This window comes from Cervus elaphus, chromosome 22 (genome assembly GCF_910594005.1).
Source record: "Cervus elaphus chromosome 22, mCerEla1.1, whole genome shotgun sequence".
NCBI classification, from domain to species: Eukaryota; Metazoa; Chordata; class Mammalia; order Artiodactyla; family Cervidae; genus Cervus; species Cervus elaphus.
In genome coordinates, this window is record NC_057836.1 from 8,049,980 (window position 1) to 8,073,092 (window position 23,113).

Here is a 23,113-nt window from a genome sequence, read left to right on the forward strand (position 1 = left end):
TCCTGTCTGCACACTGTTCACTTAGACATGGGAGGAGATGGGACAACGAGGGGATGGGGTATGGGCGGAGAAGGATTAGTGAGAAATTCATCAAAGTCTCTTCTTTCTGGTGTGACTCTGGAGGAGTACAGAGTGTAGGAATAAAAAAAAGAAAAAAAGCTGGTACTGGTCAACTTTGTCACGGTTTAATGATCAGTGTTCCAAAAACAACAACACAACCTTTGACTTCTTCTTCCTCCGAAACTCATTACTTAAACCGAAGTTTGACTAAAAGTCAAAATACCTTAAGAAAAAAAGATCTGGATCAATTAATGGGCCAAAGTTTGCTTATAAGTCGGGAGGATCCTGGGGTGCTTGGAACACACTCTGTGTGTGTGTGACAGGATGCCCTCCTCCTTCCCTGTCCGTATACCTCAGCAAAACAGGACAAAACAAAATGAAGCAAGGCCCTCCTTGGTTCTACATTCCAGGATAAAGTCAAGGGCTGAAGCCCTTGCTTGGTTGGTGGGGTTGGGGGGCAGGCGGCTGGTTTGTGGCGAAACAGCAAAAGAGACTCACTTCTGTTCACAGGTAGGATGTTCCCTTGGTGAGCTTGATTCTGGGGACTGGGCAACTTTGGAGCTTCTTCAGGGCTGGCCTGGGGTCCTTGGTCCCTGCTTATTCACCTTCTCTCACCCACTTTATCTGCTGCCTCCAAGATCTGGGGGACCAGCCAGTTTCTGCCCTCATGTCGCTGGCAATGGAATAAAGACAGGACTGGACATGCTGGCACAGTCTACCCCCTCATGGTGCCACCTGCTCACCTACACCTCCCGAAGGGGCCCCTCTTGCCTCTCCCTCTCTGCTCACCCCGCAGGGCTTCCTGCATTCTCCCCCACTTCCCTACCCGCTGCCTTTGCCTCTGGTGACCCGATGACCTGGTTGGGGACCAGCCCACACTAGAAGCCACAGCTCTCCGTGCTCCCCAGCCTCACTCGCACTTTCATTCATGTTAGGGTGCATGTGGCCAGTAATAGTCTGCTGACACTCCCACGTGGTGGGGACCGGGGGAGGTTGTCGTTTTTTTTTAAACATCCATCCAAGTGCTAAGCTGAAAAAATGAAGCTCCCCAGGATTGAAGTCAGGCAGACAGCGCCAGAGATAGAAGGTGGGAGAAGGAAGAGCAGCTTATCTGGAGTGCCTAGAAGCACCCGCTGATTACTGATTCATTTCACAATATGTACTGAGCCAGTTGAGGCAGTTAAGGGGAGGGGTATACACAGAGAACAAACAAACTTTTATTTACATTTTAAATAGATTACTCAGATAAATCTCAGTGTATAGATTGAGAGCAAGAGAGCCCCTCTCAGATTATTGTTGCTTGCATGTTTTTAATGGATTATTTCATGATGTTGACTATGTAATACACTCCTGTGCTACAAAATTCAGAAAGTACAAAAGGTCAAATAAAGAAAAGTCAGACTCAAAAAAAAAAAAAGAAAAGTCAGAGTCTTACTTCTACTGCCCTCCACACAGTTACCTCCTCCAAAAGTAAGCATTGTAACTAATTTCTTGTGATTCCTTTCGGGAGTGATCTAGGCTCTATTACAAACATTTAAGTCCATTTACCTCTTTTTTAAATCTATAGATAGTGTTCCACCCTTTGCTTTTTTCATTTCCCAGTATTTTTTGGAGATTGTTTCATATAAGTCCTAAATTTTTCTTCTTTCTTTTTAAAAAAATTTAATTTATTTGGCTGCACCGAGTCTTAGTTGCAGCATACGAATCCTTAGTTGTAGTGTACGGGATTTAGTTCCCTGACCAGGGATTGAATTTGGGCCTCCTTCATTGGGATTGTGGAGTCTGAGCTACTGGTCCACCAGGGAAGTCCCTCCTCTTTCTTCGTAATAGCTGTATAATACTCCATTGGCTGATTGTACCTTAATGTGCTTAATGGACATTTAGGCTATCTCTAATTTCTGATATTATCAACAGTGCAGTATGAATATCAGGATTATTCTTGAATGACATTTTGGTGCCACTGGAAGCCTCCATCAACTTCTACATCTCAAGGTCATCTTTAGGTAGACTGATGGAAGATCTTCCCACGTTTCAGTACCAAGGTTAAAGTGGCACTTCTCCTGAGAAACCTGTTTTTGTTTTCCATCTTATGGACTCTGGTTCACATGTTGGGTTGTTGCTTACTCTTTGGTGACTAAGGTTCTCAGAATGAAGTTTATGGGCCTCGTTAGCAACTGTACAGGACCATTTATTACACACTTATGGATACTAGTCTTACTCCTACTTTCATTGCTTTCCCTCCCTTTCTTTTCTTTCTTTCTTCTTTTTTTTATATTTATTTATCTGGCTGCACTGGGTCTTCATTGTGGCGTGTGAACTCTTAGTTGCGGCATATGGAATCTGGTTCCCTGACCAGGGATCAAACCAAACCTGGGCCCCCTGCACTGGGTGCGCAGAGTCTTAGCCACTCAACCACCAGAGAAGTCCATCTTTCCTTTTATTTTTTTACCTTCCCTTCAATTCCCAAAGCTTTCTATTTTATTCCTTGACATTGCACAGTTTATTGTGATCCACACAGTCAAAGGCTCTGGCATGGTCAATAAAGCAGAAATAGATGTTTTTCTGGAACTCTCTTGCTTTTTTGATGATCCAGTGGATGTTGGCAATTTAATCTCTGGTTCCTCTGCCTTTTCTAAAACCAGCTTGAACATCTGGAAGTTCACAGTTCACATATTGCTGAAGCCTGACTTGGAGAATTTTGAGTGTTACTTTACCACCGTGTGAGATGAGTGCAATCGTGCGGTAGTTTGAGCATTCTTTGGCATTGCCTTTCTTTGGGATTGGAATGAAAACTGACCTTTTCCAGTCCTGTGGCCACTGCTGAGTTTTCCAAATTTGCTGACATATTGAGTGCAGCGCTTTAAAAGCATCATCTTTTAGGATTTGAAATAGCTCAACTGGAATTCCATCACCTCCACTAGCTTTGTTTGTAGTGATACTTCCTAAGGCCATCTTGACTTCACATTCCAGGATGTCTGGCTCTAGGTCAGTGATCACACCATCATGATTATCTGGGTCATGAAGATCTTTTTTGTGTAGTTCTTCTGTGTATTCTTGCCACTGACATGGAACAACACACTGGTTCCAAATAGGAAAAGGAGTACGTCAGGGCTATATGTTGTCACCCTGCTTATTTAACTTATATGCAGAATACATCATGAGAAATGCTGGGCTGGAGGAAGCACAAGCTGGAATCAAGATTGCCAGGAGAAATATCAATAACCTCAGATATGCAGATGACACCACCCTTATGGCAGAAAGTAAAGAACTTAAGAGCCTCTTGATGAAAGTGAAAGAGGAGAGTGAAAAAGTTGGCTTGAAGCTCAACATTTAGAAAACTAAGGTCATGGCATCCAGTCCCATCACTTCATGGCAAATAGATGGGGAAAAAGTGGAAACAGTGGCTGACTTAATTTTTATGGACTCCAAAACCACTGCAGATAGTGATTGCAGCCATGAAATCAAAAGATGCTTACTCCTTGGAAGGAAAGTTATGACCAACCTAGACAGCATATTAAAAGGCAGAGACATTTCTTTGTCAACAAAGGTTTGTCTAGTCAAGGCTATGGTTTTTCCAGTAGTCATGTATGGATGTGAGAGTTGGACTATAAAGAAAGCTGAGTGCAGAAGAATTGATGCTTTTGAACTGTGGTGTTGAAGAAGACTCTTGAGAGTCCCTTGGACTGCAAGGAGATCCAACCAGTCCATCCTAAAGGAGATCAGTCCTGGGTGTTCATTGGAGGGACTGATGTTGAAGCTGAAAGTCCAATATTTTGGCCACCTGATGCGAAGAGCTGACTCATTTGAAAAGACCCTGGTGCTGGGAAAGATTGAGGGCAGGAGGAGAAGGGGACGACAGGGGATGAGATGGTTAGACAGCATCACCAATTCAATGGACGTGAGTTTGGGTAAACTCCAGGAGTTGGTGATAGACAGGGTGTGCTGCGGTTCATGGGGTCACAAAGAGTCGGACACGACTGAGCAACTGAACTGAACTGAGCTGAACTGAAATTGCACACATTTTTCTAAGCCATCTCAAGTTCTTTGAATAATGAAGAGAGTACCAATAAACATACACATACATAAACACATACATACACATACATAAACATAAACACAAGTAAAATACAAATTTGAGTCGAGCACCCAGAATCAGGGGCTTGCAGTGGCTCAGTGGTAAAGATTCCACCTGGAATGCAGAAGACACAGGAGATCTTGGTTCAATCTCTGGATTGGGAAGATCCCCTGAAGGAGGGCATGGTAACCCACTCCAGTATTCTTGCTTGGAGAATCCCATGGACCGAGGAGTCTGGCGAGCTACCGTCCATAGGGTTGCAAAGAGCCAGACACGACTGAAGTGACTTAGCACGCACACAACCAGAGTTAGACTTAAGCTCTCTTCAACCCACTGGCCTCAGGGATATACATGGGCTCCCCATCCTGGAGCCTTTTGTGGGATCCCCTCCCAGAAGCTGACCCTCTGTGGTCTGGGAACCAGCTTTGCATTTGCTCCAGGAGATAATCTAGTCCATCAAAATGCTTCCAGGTGTTCCTGCCCCAGACAAAAGCTGAGGAAAAATCTGACTTGACTCCCACACTCTGCAAAGTCCTCACGGGGAGTAGAGGTAGAGGGGAAGGCGAGGTGGGGAGTCAGGGAGGAGGAAGAGGAGAGGGCTCTTGGTGGCTGCCCTCTGCCCTACATGAGGCCCCAGGGTCCTTTTAGGGCAGCTGCCCACCCTCGTGCCATCTTTCAGCTGCAAGCCCCAGTGGCTGCATTCCACCCACCAGCGTTCTTTTGCATCAACATGAGAAAGCAATTTGCATCCAACCAGCGGGATTAAGTAAGATAGATGGAGGCGGCCTGCCTTCTCATCTCAGAAACTCTTTTCATCTTGCAGAGGCTGCTGTGCAGAAGGCGGATAGAGTGGTCTTGTTTTCACGTGGCCCCTGCAGGCTGAGTTTCATTTTGTGGTCTGTCTGCCTTAGAGATGCTGGGTGAGTGAACAGCTGGGAATGCTGCAGGCTGAGCACCCACCCGCCTTGAACCTTTACCCCATGGCCTCTAGCTCCTGCACAGGGCGGCTGTTTTAAGTCAGAGGGAGGACCAGGTCTGCTTGCGATACCTGGGGTGGCATGGGGCCCCTGAGCGGCGCTACAGAAAATGGGATTCTGGTGGCATCAGCTGCATCTGGATGGCTGCTCTCTCCCAGGGTCCCTCCTTTGGAATGGAGAGCTATTGGAAGAGCAGAGAAGCCGAGAGCTGTCCCTGTCCCAGAGCCGAGTGCCATCTTTGCCAACTTCAGTGTCTTTACCTGCAAAATGGGTATTTAATATCACTGGGCTCACAGAGTTGTTGGGAGGATCAAATAATAATAGCTGGTGCTTTAATAGTCTTATTACATGCTGGTCATTCTAAATGAGACTATTAAAGCACCAGCTATTATTATTTAACCTTCCCAACTCTGTGAACCCAGGAATATTAAATACCCATTTTGCAGGTAAAGACACTATGAGCCCAAGAACTCATTTAATCCTCTTAGCTATTATTATCTCCATTTTTCAAAGGAAGAAACTGAGGATCGGGGAGCTTAAGCAATGTGTCCAAGTTTACAAAGCTAGGGAGTGACAGAACTGAGATTTTTTAACCCAAGCAATCTGGCCTCAGAGGCTTCCCAGGTGGTAAAGAATCCGCCTGCCAATGCAGGAGATGCAAGAGATTCAGTTTTGATCTCTGGGCACGGATGATCACCTGGAGAAGGAAATGGCAGCCCACTCCAGTATTCCTGCCTGGAAAATTCCATGGACAGAGGAGCCTGGTGGGCTACAGTCCGTGGGGTCACAGAAGAGTTGAACAGGACTGAGCAGGCACATGCACACAATGTTCACTTAAATGTTGCTGCTTCTTTGTTTTGCACCGGAGCCAAGAGTTTCATCAGGGAGGAGGTGAGCTGATGGCTGGGTGGCCTTGCCCTCCTCCTGGTGGCCTAGCCAGAGACTGCCCTTTCTCATCTGTTCCTCTGCTTTGTTGGTAACCGTCTCAAGCAGGTGGTTTTAAGAGCCTTTTAACTGTTATTAAGAGCCTTGATTGAGAGCCTTGATAACTGTTATTATTTTCCAGCACAAAGCAAAGCCTGCTTTTTAAAAAGGAATTTGAACATTACAGCAACTTTGAAAATGAAAGTCCTTCATAAACTGCTCTTCCAAGTGTGGCACCTGGTTTGGCATCTCCTGGGAACTGGCCAGAAATGCAGAATTTCAGGCCCCTTCTGGCCTGACCTGCCACATGAGAACCTGCACTTGACTGGATCCCACGGACTCACAGGCTCCTGAGAGCAAGAAGAGCCAGCTGCAACCCTCCTGTCCGCAAGCTCGGAGAAGACAATAATGTCATCGGTTGTCTGCACTTAAGAGCCATTTAAAATGTGCACCCTTCTAACCTCTTCCAGTCATTACCTGCAATTTTCAGGCCTCGTCTAAAACCAAAATCCTCATCAATGTCATTCAGCAGGAAGCTAATAAAGGCATCATTATCTTGTCTGTCAGCTGCCACTCTTGCCCCGTCTCCAACCCCAGCAGTCACGGTGATGGTTCTAAAACATAAACCGATCTCATCACTCTCCCACTTAGACTCCTGCCGTGCCTTTCCCTGGGAGCGAAGTCCTCGCCCTCTGCTTCCTGTTTCTGACATGCTGACCTTCTCTTTTGGTCCATCTGGATCTTTGCACTCTCGCTTCTGTGCCTGGATGCCCTTTCCTCTTTCCTCCGGGCTGGTTCCTTTTTATCCTTCATGTCTCAGCTTAAATGTCACCTCCTCAAAGGTGTGAGATGAAATGACCATATGGGGAAAGCACACCCTTGCTCTTTATCACAGCTCATGTCAGTCACCAGCCATGGTCAGGACTGTCTCTGGAGGAGTGTAAATCCCACAAGGGCAGAGACTATCCCGTCTTCTCACTCTCCCTTGGACCCTTGTACTTGGCACAGCATCTCAATAAACATCTATTGAATTAATGCCTGCTTTCTAGAGACCAGGTATCTGAATATCATCACCTTGTTTGTACTGACTTGTTGAAAGTATAAAAATAATAGATCCTAATTTTATATATATTTAAACTTTGCAGAAACTCTGCAGAAAGGAATAAATGAAAAGTAATATCTTTTTTCCCCTCAGTTTCTTCCAACTGTAAAAGTAACCAGTGAGGGACTTCCCTGGCAGTCCAGTGGTTGAGAATAAGACTTCCATCGCACAGGATGTGGGCTTGATCCCTAGTCCAGAAACTAAGACCCCACATGCTGCAGGGCAACCATGCCCACGTGTGACAACTACTAAGCCCTTGAGCTCTGGAGCCCATGCAGCATAACAAAGACCTGGTGCAGCAAGAAAAAGTAACAACTGATAGCTTATTTTGTCACCTTCCATAATTCCGAACACTTTAAAAAGGCACGCTAACAAGATCATGCTATAGCTATTCATTCTGTTCTGCAACTTGCTTTTCTTTAAAATTGTGGTGAAATCCACATACCATCAAATTTACCACCTTAACCATTCCTAAGTGGACAGTTCAGTCGGGTTAAGTACATTCAGGTTGATGTGCAGCCGGTCTCCAGAACTGAAACTCTTATCTCCCCATTTATCCCTCCCCCAGTCCCCACAATCACCATTCTACTTTCTGTTTCTATGAGTTTGAACAACTGGCCTTTTGAACTTAACTATGAGAAGGAAATGGCAACCCACTCCAGTATTCTTGCCTGGGAAATCCCATGGACAGAGGAGCCTGGCGAGCTGCAGTCCGTGGGGTTGCAGAGAGTTGGACGTGACTTAGAAACTAAACAACTACAGTACATCTTCCCACAGGGGCCCTAGAATCTGGCTTGCTGTTCCTACACCCACATAGCACTCTCAAGCCACAGCTGATATTTAACCAGTGATACAAAGGTGGCTTCCAGTTTGGAGTGACTACAGACAGTGCTGCAATGCCAGGGTTAAACCCCCCGAGCTAAAAAGTCAAAGGGTATGTACTTCCCATCTGCCAAACTGCTGCCCAAGGAAGTTGACCAGTTGGCCACAGAGGAAGAGGGGGCTCTTCCCAATGTGTTAGGGGAACAGTGACGGAAACTGCCCACCCTGGCCAGACACCACAGTAACCATTTGCATGAGTTATTTTATAACAGGAGGTCCTTGTAAGAAACACGGAACTAACAAACCACCACCAACTGGAAGAATTTGGGAAAGGTCAAAAGGAGACACCACGTGTCCTACCAACTTCCCAGAATCCTCCTCGATGGACTCCATCTTGACTGAGCTATGCGTGCACCGCCAGGAAGGACATGAGTCAGAATGATAGACCAGATACAACCTGGAAGCTAATCCCGTTACCATAAAACCCCAAGACTGTGAGCCGCACGTGGCAGAGCAGTCCTCCTGGGTTCCCTCACCCTCCTGCTCTCCGCCCCGGTGCTCCTCACAGTAAAGTCTCTTGGTTGGTCAGCATGTGTCTCCTCAGACCACTCATTTCCAAATGTTAGACAAGAGCCCACTCTTGGGCCCTGGAAGGTGACCCCCTTCCTGCGGCACAGGCAAACTAAGTAAATACTGTTCCATCCCAGGGACAGGTCTTGAAGGGAGGGGAGAAGCCCAAGGGGGTAAGTTGGTGGCAAGATGGGGAATGGCACTGCAAGATGTATACACAGGAGGAAGTCAAATTCAAAAACCATATAATGAGTGGACTTGGGAAGTAGCTGGTTGCTGTGGCAACCCCATTCCCCTGCTGCCAGGAGCGGGTTTCTTTCCTCTGAACCTGGCAGGAGCTCTTCTCCCTCAATATCACTTAAGAAAGACAGAGTTGGTGTCCTTTTATTGAGATCAGTGCGCAGTTTCTGACAGTGACTCCCCGTCACTGACCCGCTGTGATTCTCAGCGGTCCTCTATAGGCAAGGCAGTCGGGCCCCATTCCCACAGTGGACAGATGCCCTGGGTATGTCGCCCAAGACCCTGATGTAATGGGGCCCGCAGAGATGCCAGGTGGACTGAGCCCCCAAGGAGACTGTTCTTTTCCCTTCACAAGGAAAGGTTTTCTAAATTTTTGTTTCTTTAAGATCTCCAAAGGTCAAGGTCAGGGGAAGCTTGCTTGAGCTGGCCCCTTAAACCAATTTCCGGTTCTGAGTCACTTTGCTCTGCTTCCTTCAGGGTATTTAACCCTGAATGTGCTGATTGGGTTAGAGCTGGGAGAGGGGGTGGCAGACGATGGATGGCAGAATTCAGTTAAACTACTTTCACCTGTTCCTGCATCAATGCTAGACACACGGTGTACACACCCTCCTCTGAACCTTTTAACCGCTCAGTAAGGTGGGAATTATCATCTCCATAAGGCTCCAAGGTTTAAATGCTTTGCCCAAGATCTCCATGCAGGAATATGAACAGGCTTCTGCCTGGGTCTCAGGCTCACATTCTCACCCCCAAACCCAGGAGACAATTTAGAGAACCAAACCAGGCAACTGCCTGGCTCCTCTAGGATGAGATGGCAGCCAACTTTAAATCTCCCCCTAAGCAAAGGGGTCAGGGCTTCCCTGGTGGCTCAGATGGTAAAGAATTCACCTGCCAATGCAGGAGATGCAGGTTCGACCCCTGGGTCAGGAGGATCCCCTGGAGAAGGATATGGCAACCCACTCCAGTATTCTTGCCTGGGAAAATCTCATGGACAGAGGAGGCTGGCAGGCTACAATCCACGGAGTCACAAAAGAGTCAGACACAACTTAGCAACTAAACAACAACAACAACAAAGCAAAAGGGTCAATGGGGACGTGACCTACCAGCATCACCTGTCCCTTTTTCCCTTATTCAGGCAGTGGGCTAAGTGGGGACACACGGGATGTGGAGGTTCTGATCCAAACCAGCTGTGGCTTCTGACCTGGTGTGAACCCCAGCCTTAGAACACAAACATGGGGAAATGGTGCCTCTGGATTTTGCTTGTGTTTTGTACAAACACCTAGTGCTTCGGGGAGGATTAAGTGAATCGAGGGGCAGGCTCTCAGACTGTCACTTTTAAAATCCAACAGCCCAGGTCTCTCTCTCACCTGGTGCTTCTCCTTAGCCTCCAGGGCATGTGACAGTACTGATTTGTACTCTTGAATTTGATTTTCCTACATCCTCCCCCAGAGGCAGCCATCCCCGGAGATTCCCTGGGGAATCGTGCTCCACTCATACACACATTTCATCTCCACATTCCAGACCCCCAAGAACCCTCTGCCTCAAGCCCTGCCCCCACCCTCTCCAGCAACCACAGAAACATTGCTCCCAGCCTCTGGAGCCCTGCCAGGGTGACCGTGGCCTGGGGAGCAGGAGCACAGATTAATATTAAAGAAAAAAATGCCCCGACAAACGCAGCTTCTCAGTTTCCTGTGACTGAGTTGATGAGCCCCTGCTCCCCTGCGGGGAAGTAGGAAGGAACCCTAATTTGCCGATTCATGGTACCACAGCGTCTTCCAGCTTAATTTGTCTCCAGTGGCTGACTCAGTCTCTTAGGCTATGTGCTCAGTCCTTTTAAGTTCCTCTTCTTTTTCTGCTGCCACTGTCCGTGTTGGTGGTGGCTGGGTCCACAGAGTGGTCACCCGAGGGCCTTCTGGAGTGCCCTGACACCTATTGCCGGAAGCTTGCCCTGTGCACGGGGGCCCCCACAAGAATAATCACTCTCTTTTTTATACATGTATAAATTTTAAAACTTGGCCACATCATCCGGTATGTGGGATCCCAGTTCCCCGACCAGAGATTGAACCCCAACCCCCTGCATTGGAAGCGCAGAGTCTTCACCACTGGACCAGCAGGAAGATCCCAGGAGGGATCCTGCCCTGAGACCCTAAGGGCCCCCAGGCCCTTCAGCCCCTCCACATCTCCTTGCCAGACCCGAGTTATTTCAGGACGCCTGCAGCCGTGGGGAGCAGGTCATTCATCTGGCCATTCCCCTCCTCCATGTGGCTCTTTTCCCCCCTGACCTGCTGCACCCAGGTCTCACCCGATATGGATCTCCTCCCAGGGATTCAAATAGAAAAAGAGTCAAGGGACAAGTGCTTTCAGCTGTCCCCTCAACTCCTGGCTTTGGCCAGAAGGAGGACTTAGACCACGTGTGGGACCTCCTACGTCCTGGCCCCTGTCTTTCTGCACAGTTGTCCTGGGGCCATGCCCACTGCATCATACCCTGACTTGCTTCTCTCCAGGCTCAGGACACAACTCTGGGTGACTAGGCCACCCACCAGACCTGTCTGAGTATCTTAATGCCTGCTTCCATTATTTAGAACATCCTTTTCTTTCTGGGCAAAGATTGGCTTTCAAGGTTATTCCCTTGTTTTACACTCAGGAATATATTTTTGGATGTTCAGAGCTGAGCACTTCCTTTTCCTCTTTGCATTCCTAAGCCTCTTCAGGCAGAAGAAGAGGGAGATTACCCGAGAAAGCACCTGAATGTCTTTCAACTGGCATTTCCCCAGTCCACCTGCTTATACAATGAGGCCTATATGAATTTCTCCCGCCTGAAGTTCTGAGTTCTGTCCTTTCAACCCTGTTGATTTTGGACCAACTTTTTCATTAGCGGTTTGTTTTTTTTTTTTTAAGACCTTTTCTTCAAATGACATTGCTTTTGTTTCTGCCATAGCTGTCCTCCCTGCCATGGTCAAAATATCCTGGGAGAGTTGTTCCTAATGTTTCAGAACCCACCAAGATCAACCAACAACCTCTCTACTTCTAAATCCAAGCCCTGGATTCCTCTCCTAGGCCTGCTGGGACAAGGGATAGCTGAAAACAACAAAAAAGAGAGAGAAATTTATTCTCTTACAGTTCTGAAGGCCCCAAAACTCAAAATCAAGTTGTTGGACAGGATAGGTTCCTTCCAGGACCTTCCAAGGGAGAAGACATCCCACGCCTCTCTCCCAGTCTTTCTGTCCCTTGGCTCATGATGCATCACTCTAGTCTCTGCCTCAGGCTTCACATGCTTGCCCTCTGTGTATCTCTGTGTCTAAAATCTCCCTCTTTTGATAAAAACCCAAGGACATAGAGAAGGAAATGGCAACCTGCTCCAGTATTCTCACCTGGGAAATCCCATGGACAGAGGAGCCTGGTGGGCTATATAGTCCAGGGGATCACAAAAGAGTTGGAAACAACTGAGTGACTAAAACAACAATTTAATAGGGATTGCACTGAATCTGTAGAACAAATGATATTTTTATGAAACATAATTTAGGACTTCCCTGGTGGTCCAGTGGATAAGAATCCACCTGCCAAGGCAGGGGACACGGATTCAGTCCCTGATGTGGGAAGATTCCACATGCCTCAGGGCCACTAAGTCCATGTGCCATAATTACTGAGCCCTTGTTCTGGAGCCCAAGAGCCCAACTACTAAAGCCTGCCCACTCCTGTGCTAAAGCTTTTGCTCCATAACAAGAGAAGCCATTCCAATGAGCAGGCCATGCACTGCAACTAGAGAGTATCCCGCACTCACTGCAACAAGCAGTAGTGAAGACCCAGTGCAGCATGAAGACCAAAACAAAAACCCAAGGACATCACTCACAGGGTTTAGGACCTACCCTGAGTTCAGGATCATCTCATCCTGAGATCCTTAAGTTAGTTACATCTGCATATCTTCAAAGACCCAGAAAAGGTTAAAATCTTAGGTGTTGAGGGTTAAGACTTGGACATACCTTTTTGGAAGACAACATTCAACCCATGACACATCATTTTCAGCCCTCAACTTGACCTCTCTGCAGCATCTGGTGCTGTTACTCATTTTGTCTTGGAAACTGTCCTTTCCATTGACTTCCAGGATGCCAAGATCTCCAGGTTGTCCTCTTATCGCTCCAGCTGATCCCCAAGTTCCTCTACTGGTTTCTCTTCTTCTGCCCAGCCCTGCAAGGTGAAGGTCCCTAAGATTCTGTCCTGTCCTTAGCAGGTCCTTCCTGTTTTTGTTCTGACAGTGGGGGTCTGACAGTCTGGGGTCTTCTGTCTGACTTGGCTGTCAGATACCCAGATTCCTACATCACCAGGATTCCTCCTTGGGTACTGGAGAGGAGATTATAAACCTTCCAGACTTATTTGCTGTGTTTTATGTTCATGTGCCAATGTGCACTCAGGGGGAAGGATACAGAGTTTTCATCAGATTCAAGGTTAAAGATTCTTTCCTGTGCAGAATTCTCCACAGTAATCACCTGGTTTCCTGGCTGTCCTCTCAATCTTCTTTGATTCCCCTGCCTGTCCTTTGTCCATTCTCTTTTCCACACCACCCTTTCTAATTACTGAGACCCTTCCTGGTGGGATGTCTAGCATCTTTGTTTGCTCATCACACTTCTTTCTACTTAAGGTGATATAAATTCTCTTTCTTTTTGGAACTAAAACACACACATATACACAGAATGGGCCTGCCAGTGACATAACCCCACTTGGGTGAACATGTGACCTATTCCAGCCAATAAGAGTATTCCATGTTCCTAGAGCTCATGCTTGGTTGGGTGGAAGGGGAAGGTGGGTAACTCACAGGGGACCATTCAGAAGCTTTTTCAAGTTTCGAAACAGATGTTGGAGGGAAAGTTGGCAAGAACATGTCAAGCGGCAGGAAGTCCTGGCTAATATCCTGTAGTTGCTGCCTGTGAGGACAATACAAGTTCACACAACTGCTGGTGGTCATCTTTGCTACTACACTAGGGACATCACTTGAGAAGGAGGTAACAGAGAGGAAAACTGAGCCAAGCAATGGAGAGAGAGAGGGTGTGGGGAAGACAGAAAGGGAGAGTCTGTCCTGAGGACAGAGCTTGAGCTGTTGGAGCCATTCATGACTGAAAGCTTAGCAAGCCCTGACCTTTTCCACTAACTAGGCCAGAGTTTTTTGATCACATCAGTTGAGTTGGATATTTGCCATTTAGAACTAAAAAGGCTCTTACCAATTGTCTTAGCTTGGGCTGCTAAAACAAAACACCATAGACTTGGTGGCTTAAACAACAGACAATTTATTTCTCACAGCTCTGGAGGCTGGAAGTCCAAGATCAAAGTGCTGGCTGATTTATTTCCTGGTGAGAACTCTTCTCCTGGTTTGTAAATGGCTGCCTTCTCACTGCATCCGTCCTCACATGGCCTCTCCTTGGTATGTGCAGTGGAGAGAAAGAGTCTCATCATGGCACTAATCATCTCATGAAAGCCCCACCCTCATGACCTCATCTACACATAATCACGAGGACTTCCCTGGGGTCCAGTGGTTAAGAATCCACCTTGCAATGTAGGGGACTCAGGTTCCATCCCTTGTCAGGGAACTAAGATCCCACATGCCTTGGAGCAACGAAGCCAATGTGCCACAATTACTGAGTCCGAGAGCCACAGCTAGAGAGTCAGTGCACTGCAATGAAAGATCCTGCACGGCATAAGACCCAACAGAGCCAAATAAATAAATACAAATTTAAAAAAATAAACATAATTACCTCCCAAGGCCCCATGTACAAATACAGTCACATGGGTTAGGGTCTCCACATATGAATTTTGGGCAAAGACAAGTCAGCCCACAACACCAACCTAACCTTTAAAATGTTCATCTTTTTTTTTTTAAATTTGTTTGGCTGTGCTGGATCTTAGGTCCAGCATGAGGGATCAGATCCCACAAGCTGAGAGTAAGAGTTCAAATGCCACAACTAAAATGTTCATATCTTTCTTATCAGGACTTCCTACTTGCAAATAATAGAAAGCCCAACTGAAATAGCTGTTAAAATAAAGGGAATTTATTGGCTCCTATAATGAAACAGTTCAAGAGTATCCTAGCTTCAGGTAAGATTTGATCAAGGCCCAAACAATATGAACTGATTCTCACACTCTCTTTCAGCTCTGATTCTTCTGAACTGGCTTCATTCTCAGGAAGATTTTACCCTAGCTTTACCCCAAGGTGGGGCTTCCCTGGTAGCTCAGATGGTAAAAGCGTCTTCCTACAATGCGGGAGACCCAGGTTCAATCCCTGGGTTGGGAAGATCCCCTGGAGAAGGAAATGGCAACCCACTCTAGTACTCTTGCCTGGAAAATCCCATGGACCGAGGAGCTGGTAGGCTACAGTCCATGGGGTTGCAAAGAGTTGGACACGACTGAGCCACTTCACTTCACTTCACTTACCCCAAGGTGGCTTCTGGCAGCTCGTGGAGACATGTGCTTCCTAGATCAGGTCTAGGTGGGTTGGGGGGGAGGGGGATTGGGAGCTACTCTGTTCAGGAGCTCCAAACAGAGAAGAATAAAGACTTTCCTTCCCAGAAGTCCTGGCTAATGACTTCTTACTTCCCATTGGTTGTTCTCACCTCCCCTGAATGAACCACTGTGAACAGGGAGATGGGATAGTGACTGGTTAAAGCCAATTGGGTTCCATCTGTGGAGCTAGGGTGGGGTCTGGAATTCCTAAACCAGGAAGATTTAGGTTGGAAGCTTAGGACATTATCAGGAGGGTTAACAGAACAGTTGCTTAACCAAATAGGGATTTATTTTCTTGCACACCTAGAAACCTGGAGGTTGATGTTGGTTCAGCAAGTCATTGATGCCCTCAGGGACCCATATTCTCTTGGTCTTCCTGACCCATCAACCTTAGAGTATTGGTTTGCATTCTCATACTTGTCACTTCATGATTCCAAGAGAGTGGCTGCAGCTCCAGTTTCTGCACCTGCATTCAAGGCAGGGAGAAAGGAGGAAGAGCCCAGATGCTACCAACCTGATCTGTTTCCTTTAGTCAAGGAAGCAAAATGTTTTCTAGAATTCCCCACAGCGGACTTCTGCTTAGGTTCTGTTTTTGTTTTGATTTTTCAAAACCTGTTTCTTAAGGAAACACACAGATAGAAGGGAAACACAATTTTGCATTTTCCATATTCAAAGTGGACGACCTTATTGGTCTTCTCATTAAGCTACTTTCCATTGATTGATTAGGATTTGCTGTTAATTGATTAGGATTGATTGATTATGATCAGCTTTAGGATTCGCACGAGACAATTCGCAAGAGACAATTCACAAAGCTAGGATCCTTGCCTTCTGTCCTCACAGAGGTATATTCAGCTCTTTTGTGAGACATTCTGGAAGATGGAGGAATTTTATCTTAAAACTGACCAAGCCTTCACTGTGTAAGACACTTGCATCATTGAGGATTCAAGCTGTGATTTGAATTCTGTGACATTTTTATAAAGGTAAAATGTTACCACTACTTTAATTACTGTTATAAATAGCTTTATAATATGGAAGACTCATTGCTTAACTCTAAGACTTGGGAATTTTCATTTTTTAAAAGGATATATAAGGCTACCCTTTTATAATAAATTTTAATTCAATACGTCAGCTACAAATTGGCACTTGCCATGGGCACTTGCCATCCACCTCTACAAGAATTAAATCATGTGCTGCTGCAGCTGCTGATTTTCAACAACCCCTGAAAGGAGTTCAAAGTGCAGAGCAGAGATGAGGCACTCTCTGTTGGGCTGATGGAGGGTCTTCAGGGAGTTAGATATGTTCAGAAGCTGATTTTATGAGCCTAAATCTTGTACCTCCTCATATCTAGAAAAGCGCTAAAATCCTTCATGATGATGACTGCTCCTCATGACCAGCAGAAAGCTTCTGCAAAACATATGTGCTGTGATTGCACTGTGCATATATTCCCCCTTTACCAAAATTACATATATACTAACCCTCCCCTGCCTCTCTGGAGCAACTCCTCAGAGCTAACTGAAGTGCTGTCTACAGGCTGCAGCCCTCGTTTTGCCCCCCAATAAAATGTGACTCGCAACCCTCACACTGTGCAATATTTCAAGTCGACATAGAGCAAGATTAATCACCTAATAAGTGGCATAACTTGGAAGTTTTATAGGAGCCCAGAGAATGACTGACTCATTGCAGGCTGGAGAGGGTTGGGAAGGCTTTGTGGGGAAGTAGGGAACTGAGCTGGAGTAGAAGGTGGGTAGGATTCAGGCAGGCACCGGAGTATGTGTGCATGCTCAGTTGCTTAGTTGTATCTGACTCTTTGCGACCTTTTGGACTGTAGCCTTAGAGGTTCCTCTGTCTATGGGATTTCCCAGGCAAGAATACTGGAGTGGGGAGCTACTGTCCTTCGCCAGGGGATCTTCCTGACCCAGGGACCGAACTCTCATCTTCTGCATTGGCAGGTGGATTCTTAACTGCTGAGCCATCAGGAAGCCCAGGCATGGGGCAGAGAGGTCAAATCACAGGGCAGAGGCAGGGCTTGTAAGTCAGTTGCAATCAATCACAGAAGGGAAAGAACCTGGAGCAACCTATGGAGCTTCATGGAGGACAGGATAGGAAAAGTAATATAATTACCAACGAACATGGTTAAATTGTATGCTTTCTGTGTCTAGCAGAAATTAAAAAGTCACCTTTTTAAAATTATGTTGCCAGGGAATTCCCTGGCAGTCCAGTGGTTGGGACTTGGTGCTTTCACTGCCAATGTCACATGTTCCATTACTGGTGGGGGAACTAAGATCCTTCTCACAAGCTGTGTGGTGCTGCCAAAAAAAAATTAAAATAAATAAATAGGTATGCTGCAATATAGTACTTATTGCTCCCGAACAAGTGTTGCAAGTATAAATACTTTCAGGAACCAGGGGAAACAAAAGTGACTCAGACCGAGCTTTAGACAGTAGGGAGTGGTGGCGAGGATTGCAGCAAACTTGGGAGGATTTGCTTTCTCTAAAAGGCGGGGTCACTCCTCAGCCCCAACCAGCTGTGGTCCCCAGTGACCACCATGATCTAACATCCAATGGGCCCTTCCACGCCTCCTCATCCATCTGACCTCCTGGACAGCTTTGGTCTAGCCAACCACTGCTCCTTAAATGACTCTTCTCTTGTTTCTATGGTGCCACAATTTCTGATTTCCTTCTACTTCTCTGGCCATTTCTTACTTACATCTTAACAGATGTCTCTACTGGCTTGACTGTTCCTTCTCGGTTCAACCTCCGCATGGAAATGTCAAGCTCTTTCCTTCTGACTCTGCACTCACTCTTTCCTTAGACCATCCCATCTCCCTAGAGGCCAGTGACTTCCAAGTTTCTATTTCTCCTTCATCCTCCACAGCCAGCTCACCCCAGGCCCTGTGGCTTCTGCTTTACAGACGTATCTCACATATGTGCCTCTTTCTCCATCTCCACTGCCACCCCTCTAATCCAGGATGTTTCCATTGCCTGGACCACTGCTGTAGACTCCAGTCTGTTCAGGTGACTGCTGGACTGGGCTGGGGAAAGACGTGTTGGTGAGAGGTGCCCCACCCCTGTTGATAACCTCTCTGTCCCCTTTTCCCTCTCCAGCCATGAATTCACCTCTCCCCAGTCCTCTCCCCTAGTTCTGTCTACATCACCACCCACTCACATTCCTGTCTCAGCCCACTTTGCTTCAACTTCAGTTTTCAATATGGCGTTGAGTCTCTGGGACTTTCAGCATGTCATTCACCCGCCCGCTCACCCACCTGTAGCCTTGGTCACCTGCATTTCCTGGGAGAGGCCATCTCACCTATTTCCTCTCCTAGATTCCTCCTTGGAGGGGGAGGGGGTAGGGAAGATAGACCCAGGGAAGCCTTCCACAGGCAAAGCAGATACAGGAAATCTCCTTTTGCAGAACCAGTGGGCAGGGGTTGCCTTAAGGCTCCCAGAAGAGTTGCTTTTCTCTTGTTGTTTGTACATCTCAAGTAGATGTGGAACTTACCTGTGACAGCTAAAGACCCCACTGTTAGAAGGTAAGGAAAACTAACTATCCCCACCCCTTACCACCCCAACTCCCCATGAGCTGGGTGGAATGGAATGCAAGAGGGAAATACTAATACTAATGATTAGAAAAAGGTCCCCAGGACCCAAAGAAGCTGCCCAGAAGTTTGCTAAACAGGCTACCTGCTGCAACTCCGCAGTGAAAAATAAGGACCAAGAAGAGGCTCTGCTGATGCACCTGCTTTAAGGATGTGTCTGGATGAATCAGGAGTCACAGTTTGCTCCCACTGTCTCATCCACGTCTTCCTGCAGGACGCCTGGCTCCGGGCTTCTCTCTTGAAGAAGCTGAGACGCAGCATCCTTGGCTGCCGCCCAGCGGCCCCATCTGTAATCTTCCTACTCAACGTGGCTCACGATCTTCGCAGCTGCAGCAAGAGGCAGGCTCAGGTTCAGGCTGCCCCAAGAAGCCAGCCCTGCAACTTGTGACTCAGCGGAGGAGGTGGTGGGTGGGACTCGTTACAGCTGGCAATGGTAACAACCAAGTGCTTCTGAGCAGAAGATGGGAAGCTGAGTCCGAGAACAAGCCTGGCAGCGAAATTTCCGTTTAATGAATTCACAGTAATTCCATTTGTGTCATCTTCTCTGTGGGTTTAGACAAGCAGATCCCCTTCTTCTTGCTTCCTACAATGCAGCCTGAACCAAGGTCTGGATTCCACAGCCAAGAGACCCCTCCTTCCCTATTTGGCCACCCACCCTCACCGCTTCCCCCGCAACCCCCAGGCCCAAGCAATTATACAGGAGCATCCAGAGAGATGTGGGTGGAGATTTTCCTTTATTTGTTTTTTTTCTTTTTAACTTCAGAGAGACAGGGCTGGAGCAAAAAGCTGATGTCCAAAGCTCCAGGCCTCAGAATGAACCCTGAACGTGCAGGACCCTGATGGGTGTCACTCTGGATCTGGTGACTGACAAATGCACCCCATGGAGACAATATCCTCACAGCTGCAAAGCCCCCTTGCCCCTCCCCATTTTTCTTAATTTCAAAGCCCCCACCTGCACCCACCCAAGATAGCCTTGTCGTTCCCTGGTAGTGGATCTCCTACTAAATTGGGCTTTTACCCCTGTGGGCTCACAGCCCCATCCCCACCCCCCAAAGAAACATGCATTGCCTAGAGATAAAGGGAAATTGACACAGGATGCTCGAATCTGGAGAGCCCGCATGCTTTATTCTTCATCATCCTCCAGCTTGGGAGAAAGGTTGCCTTCCGTCCTACCCGTGAGAGACAGGAGAGGGCGTTGAGGCTCTATCACCTCTCCCATCTCCCCAGGGCCCTGTGCCGTACCGCGGCGCACACCTGAGCCCTGCCTGATCTTAAACAAATCTGGCCAGAAGCCTTCTGCTTCTCCTCTTGGGAAAAAGACATTTGGGAGCTAGCAGGTGTAGTGAACACTTAAACCAGTCTTCCTGCTCAGTGTCTGTTCAACCCGAAGGTCCATCCAGCTCTCGGAAGGAGATTTCTGATGCTTGGAGCCCCCAAACCTGGCGCCAAGCCTCCCCAGTGGTCTGTGACCACCGCTCCCCACCCCGCCTCCCTACAACCTCCCAGAGCAGTCTTGGGTTGCTCTCAGCGTCTCTCCCCACGGTCTGCTGTGGAGTCCTGAAGTGAAGGTGCCCAGGGTGGCAGGGGGAAGCGTCAGGCGCCCTTGCTTTCTGTCCTCTCCTCATCAGCTGTCTGGGCATTGCTGACAGCGCGGAGCTGCCCCTGGGCCGCAGGCTTCACCGACAGGACCAGGCGTTTCCGGAACGTCTCACAGAGCACGATGTACACAAAGGGATTGAGGCAGCTGTTGGCATAGCCCAAGCTGATGGCTGCGTTGTACAGGTAGACAAAAGTGAGCGTCGGGCGGCTGAGGGATAGCTGGGTCAGCTGAAGCACGTAGTAGGGCGCCCAGCACACGAAGAAGACCAGGCAGATGGCGATGGCCGTGCGGGTCACCCTCTTTGTCCGCAGCCGGATGCTGCGTTGAGAGGCGGGGGCCACGGAGGATGTCATGCGCTGCAGGATCCTCACGTAGGCGGCCGTGATGACCACGAAGGGCAGGGCAAAGGCCAGGAAAAACTGGTACAGGGTGAACCAGTAGAGGTCAGTGTCTGGGTTGGGCAGGCGGATGCCGCAGCCCACGGTGCCCCCTGGGAAGGGGATCAGCCTGGCATAGAGCCACACGGGGGTGATACTGATGAAGGACAGGGCCCACAGGAGGCAGATCACCAGGGTGGCCACAGAGGGCTTCCGGAACTTGGTGGAGGAGATGGGGTGGACGGTGGCCAGGTAGCGGTCAATGGCCATGGCGGTCAGGATGTAGGTGCTGGTGAACTGACTGTTGGCGTCCATGGCCGTGATGAGGGTGCACATGGTCTCGCCAAAGTGCCAGACCCCATTGCCCATGAGCTGGTGGATCATGAAGGGCATGCCCAGGAGGAAGAGGAGGTCCACCACCGAGAGGTTGATGATGAAGATGTCGGGGACATTGCTGAACCAGTGCAGCTTGGACTTCTTCACCACCGCGAAGATGACTGTGGAGTTCCCGACAATGCCCAGGAGGCAGATGGTACCAAACACTGAAGGCATGATGATGTTGATGTAGGAGATGCTCCCTGTGCGAGGAGGCAGCTCTGGGGACAGAAGGAGCAAGGGTCTACCGTTTGACATGGACTCTGCTCTCCGAGGGCAGAACTCCTACTGGCATGCTCAGCCTCCAGCCACACACCTGCCCACCTCTCCATCCACCTGCCATATCAGCTCAGGGCCCATCTTTCATCTGGAATCTTCCCTGCCATCCTCCCTGCCCACACGGCTGCTAAACCTAACCCCATGCCCTCCTGCACCGGCTCCCTGCTCAATCCCACCAGAGTCTCCCGCACCACCTGTTCATTAAAGGACCAGTCCCTTTGCCTCCTGCGTTTTCTCAGAAGACACAGAGTCAAGAACCACAGCTGTCTGCAGAGAACGGTTCTGTGGGCCTCGGGGCTTCACCAGGAAACGTTATCGAAATAGCCAGCAGGACACGAACGTGTGTGCATGTGTGGGCGCCAGCATGTGTTTCCTTGTTTCCTATTTGCAGCCCAGCTCATTTCATTTTAGGAGTCACTGGTTGGAAGCCGTGTGCTGACTCCTGGGGATCTCTGTGTGTGACTGTCTCGTGGAGGCTTTTGGCCATCAGGCCCACAGCCCTCCTCTCTTCTGGGTCCCTATCTTCTGAGCCTGGGCTTTCAGAGTGACTAGACTGAAGCTGTGTGCCGCAGCCCAGCCACCCGAGAATTTTCTCCATGCAAACCTTTCCTCTGTTTTCTTCCTTCTCTTCCCCTTCGAAGCTAGAATTCCAGGGCATCTCAGCGCTAGAAATGTCAGGAAGCATCTTTCACCAGCAAAGTTAATCCCCTCGCATCTCTGGGAGTTATTCCTTCTCACGCCTCTTTGGGGGAGGAGGCAGTAAGGATGTTTCAAACCCCACCAGATCACGTAGTTCAAGTGAGAAAACCAAGGGGATCGGTGAATGAGTGAGCTTCCAGCCATCTCCCTACATACAGCCCTCCAGTTTCTCTTGCTTTTCTAGCCTGCAATTTTTCCGGCAAAGCATCTTTGGAACTCCTCAGCAGCCCTCCCCTGCCACCCTCGCGGCTGGCCACCATGCGAGGCCACTTCCTAGCATGCCTTTGCCCCTGCCCCGTCCTCCCCGTAGTCCCCTTCTTCCCTGCCCCTCCGGGAGGGCAGACTGCCCATCTCATTCCCAAGAACTGGCATAAAGTTTCACAAGCAGTTTAGCTCGGAGGTGAAACCTTCCCGTTTCCCACCCTCGGCGGCGCAGAGGAGGGAAGACCGCCCTCCAGCGCGTCTCACCGGCCGCGGTGAGGTTATCCGGGCTCTCCGAGGTGTTGCTGGCATTGGGGCCGGTGGGCAGCAGCGAGGCTTCCAGGTCCATCCCGCCGCGCCGCGGGTGCCAGCTCGCCCGTCCGCCCACGCAGGTTGCCGCAGCCTCCCGCGCGAATACCGAGCCCGGGCCCCCGGAGCCCCGCAGTCCGGAAGGGGGGTCTTCCTCGGGCCGCCCGGCAGTCTCTGCCGCCTGCGATCCCCGCCGCTCTCCCCACCCTCCTTCCCCGGCTCCCACTGACATCACCTAGACACATTAACATTCGGAGGCAGATGCGCGTTAACCTCTTCGGTCCTGCGCCGCAGCTCCGGCTTCCGACTGCCTGCAGAGCCCAGCCGGCAGGTCAGCCCCATCGGGGACCGGGCTTCCTTCACTCCTTCACTTGGGGCCGTGTCTCCTGTGCCACCAGGGGTGCTGCTGGCTGCCCGCGAGC

The 23,113-nt window shown here is 48.8% G+C and overlaps 1 protein-coding gene and 1 long non-coding RNA gene across 2 annotated transcripts; one reads left to right on the forward strand and one right to left on the reverse strand.

Annotated features, from left to right (window-relative positions):
• Positions 1-392: 392 nt before the first annotated feature.
• Positions 393-6,664, forward strand: LOC122679827. The gene is made up of 3 exons (XR_006336554.1): positions 393-570; positions 4,959-5,055; positions 6,179-6,664. It is a non-coding gene; the product is annotated as an uncharacterized LOC122679827 (long non-coding RNA).
• A 12,902-nt stretch (positions 6,665-19,566) lies between these two features.
• On the reverse strand, positions 19,567-23,113 carry MCHR1 (melanin concentrating hormone receptor 1). The gene is made up of 2 exons (XM_043882496.1): positions 22,650-23,113; positions 19,567-21,424 (listed from the first exon to the last, which is right to left on the reverse strand). Exons 1-2 carry the CDS (start codon positions 22,921-22,923, stop codon positions 20,445-20,447), a joined length of 1,254 nt encoding a protein of 417 aa, XP_043738431.1. The 5' UTR covers positions 22,924-23,113; the 3' UTR covers positions 19,567-20,444.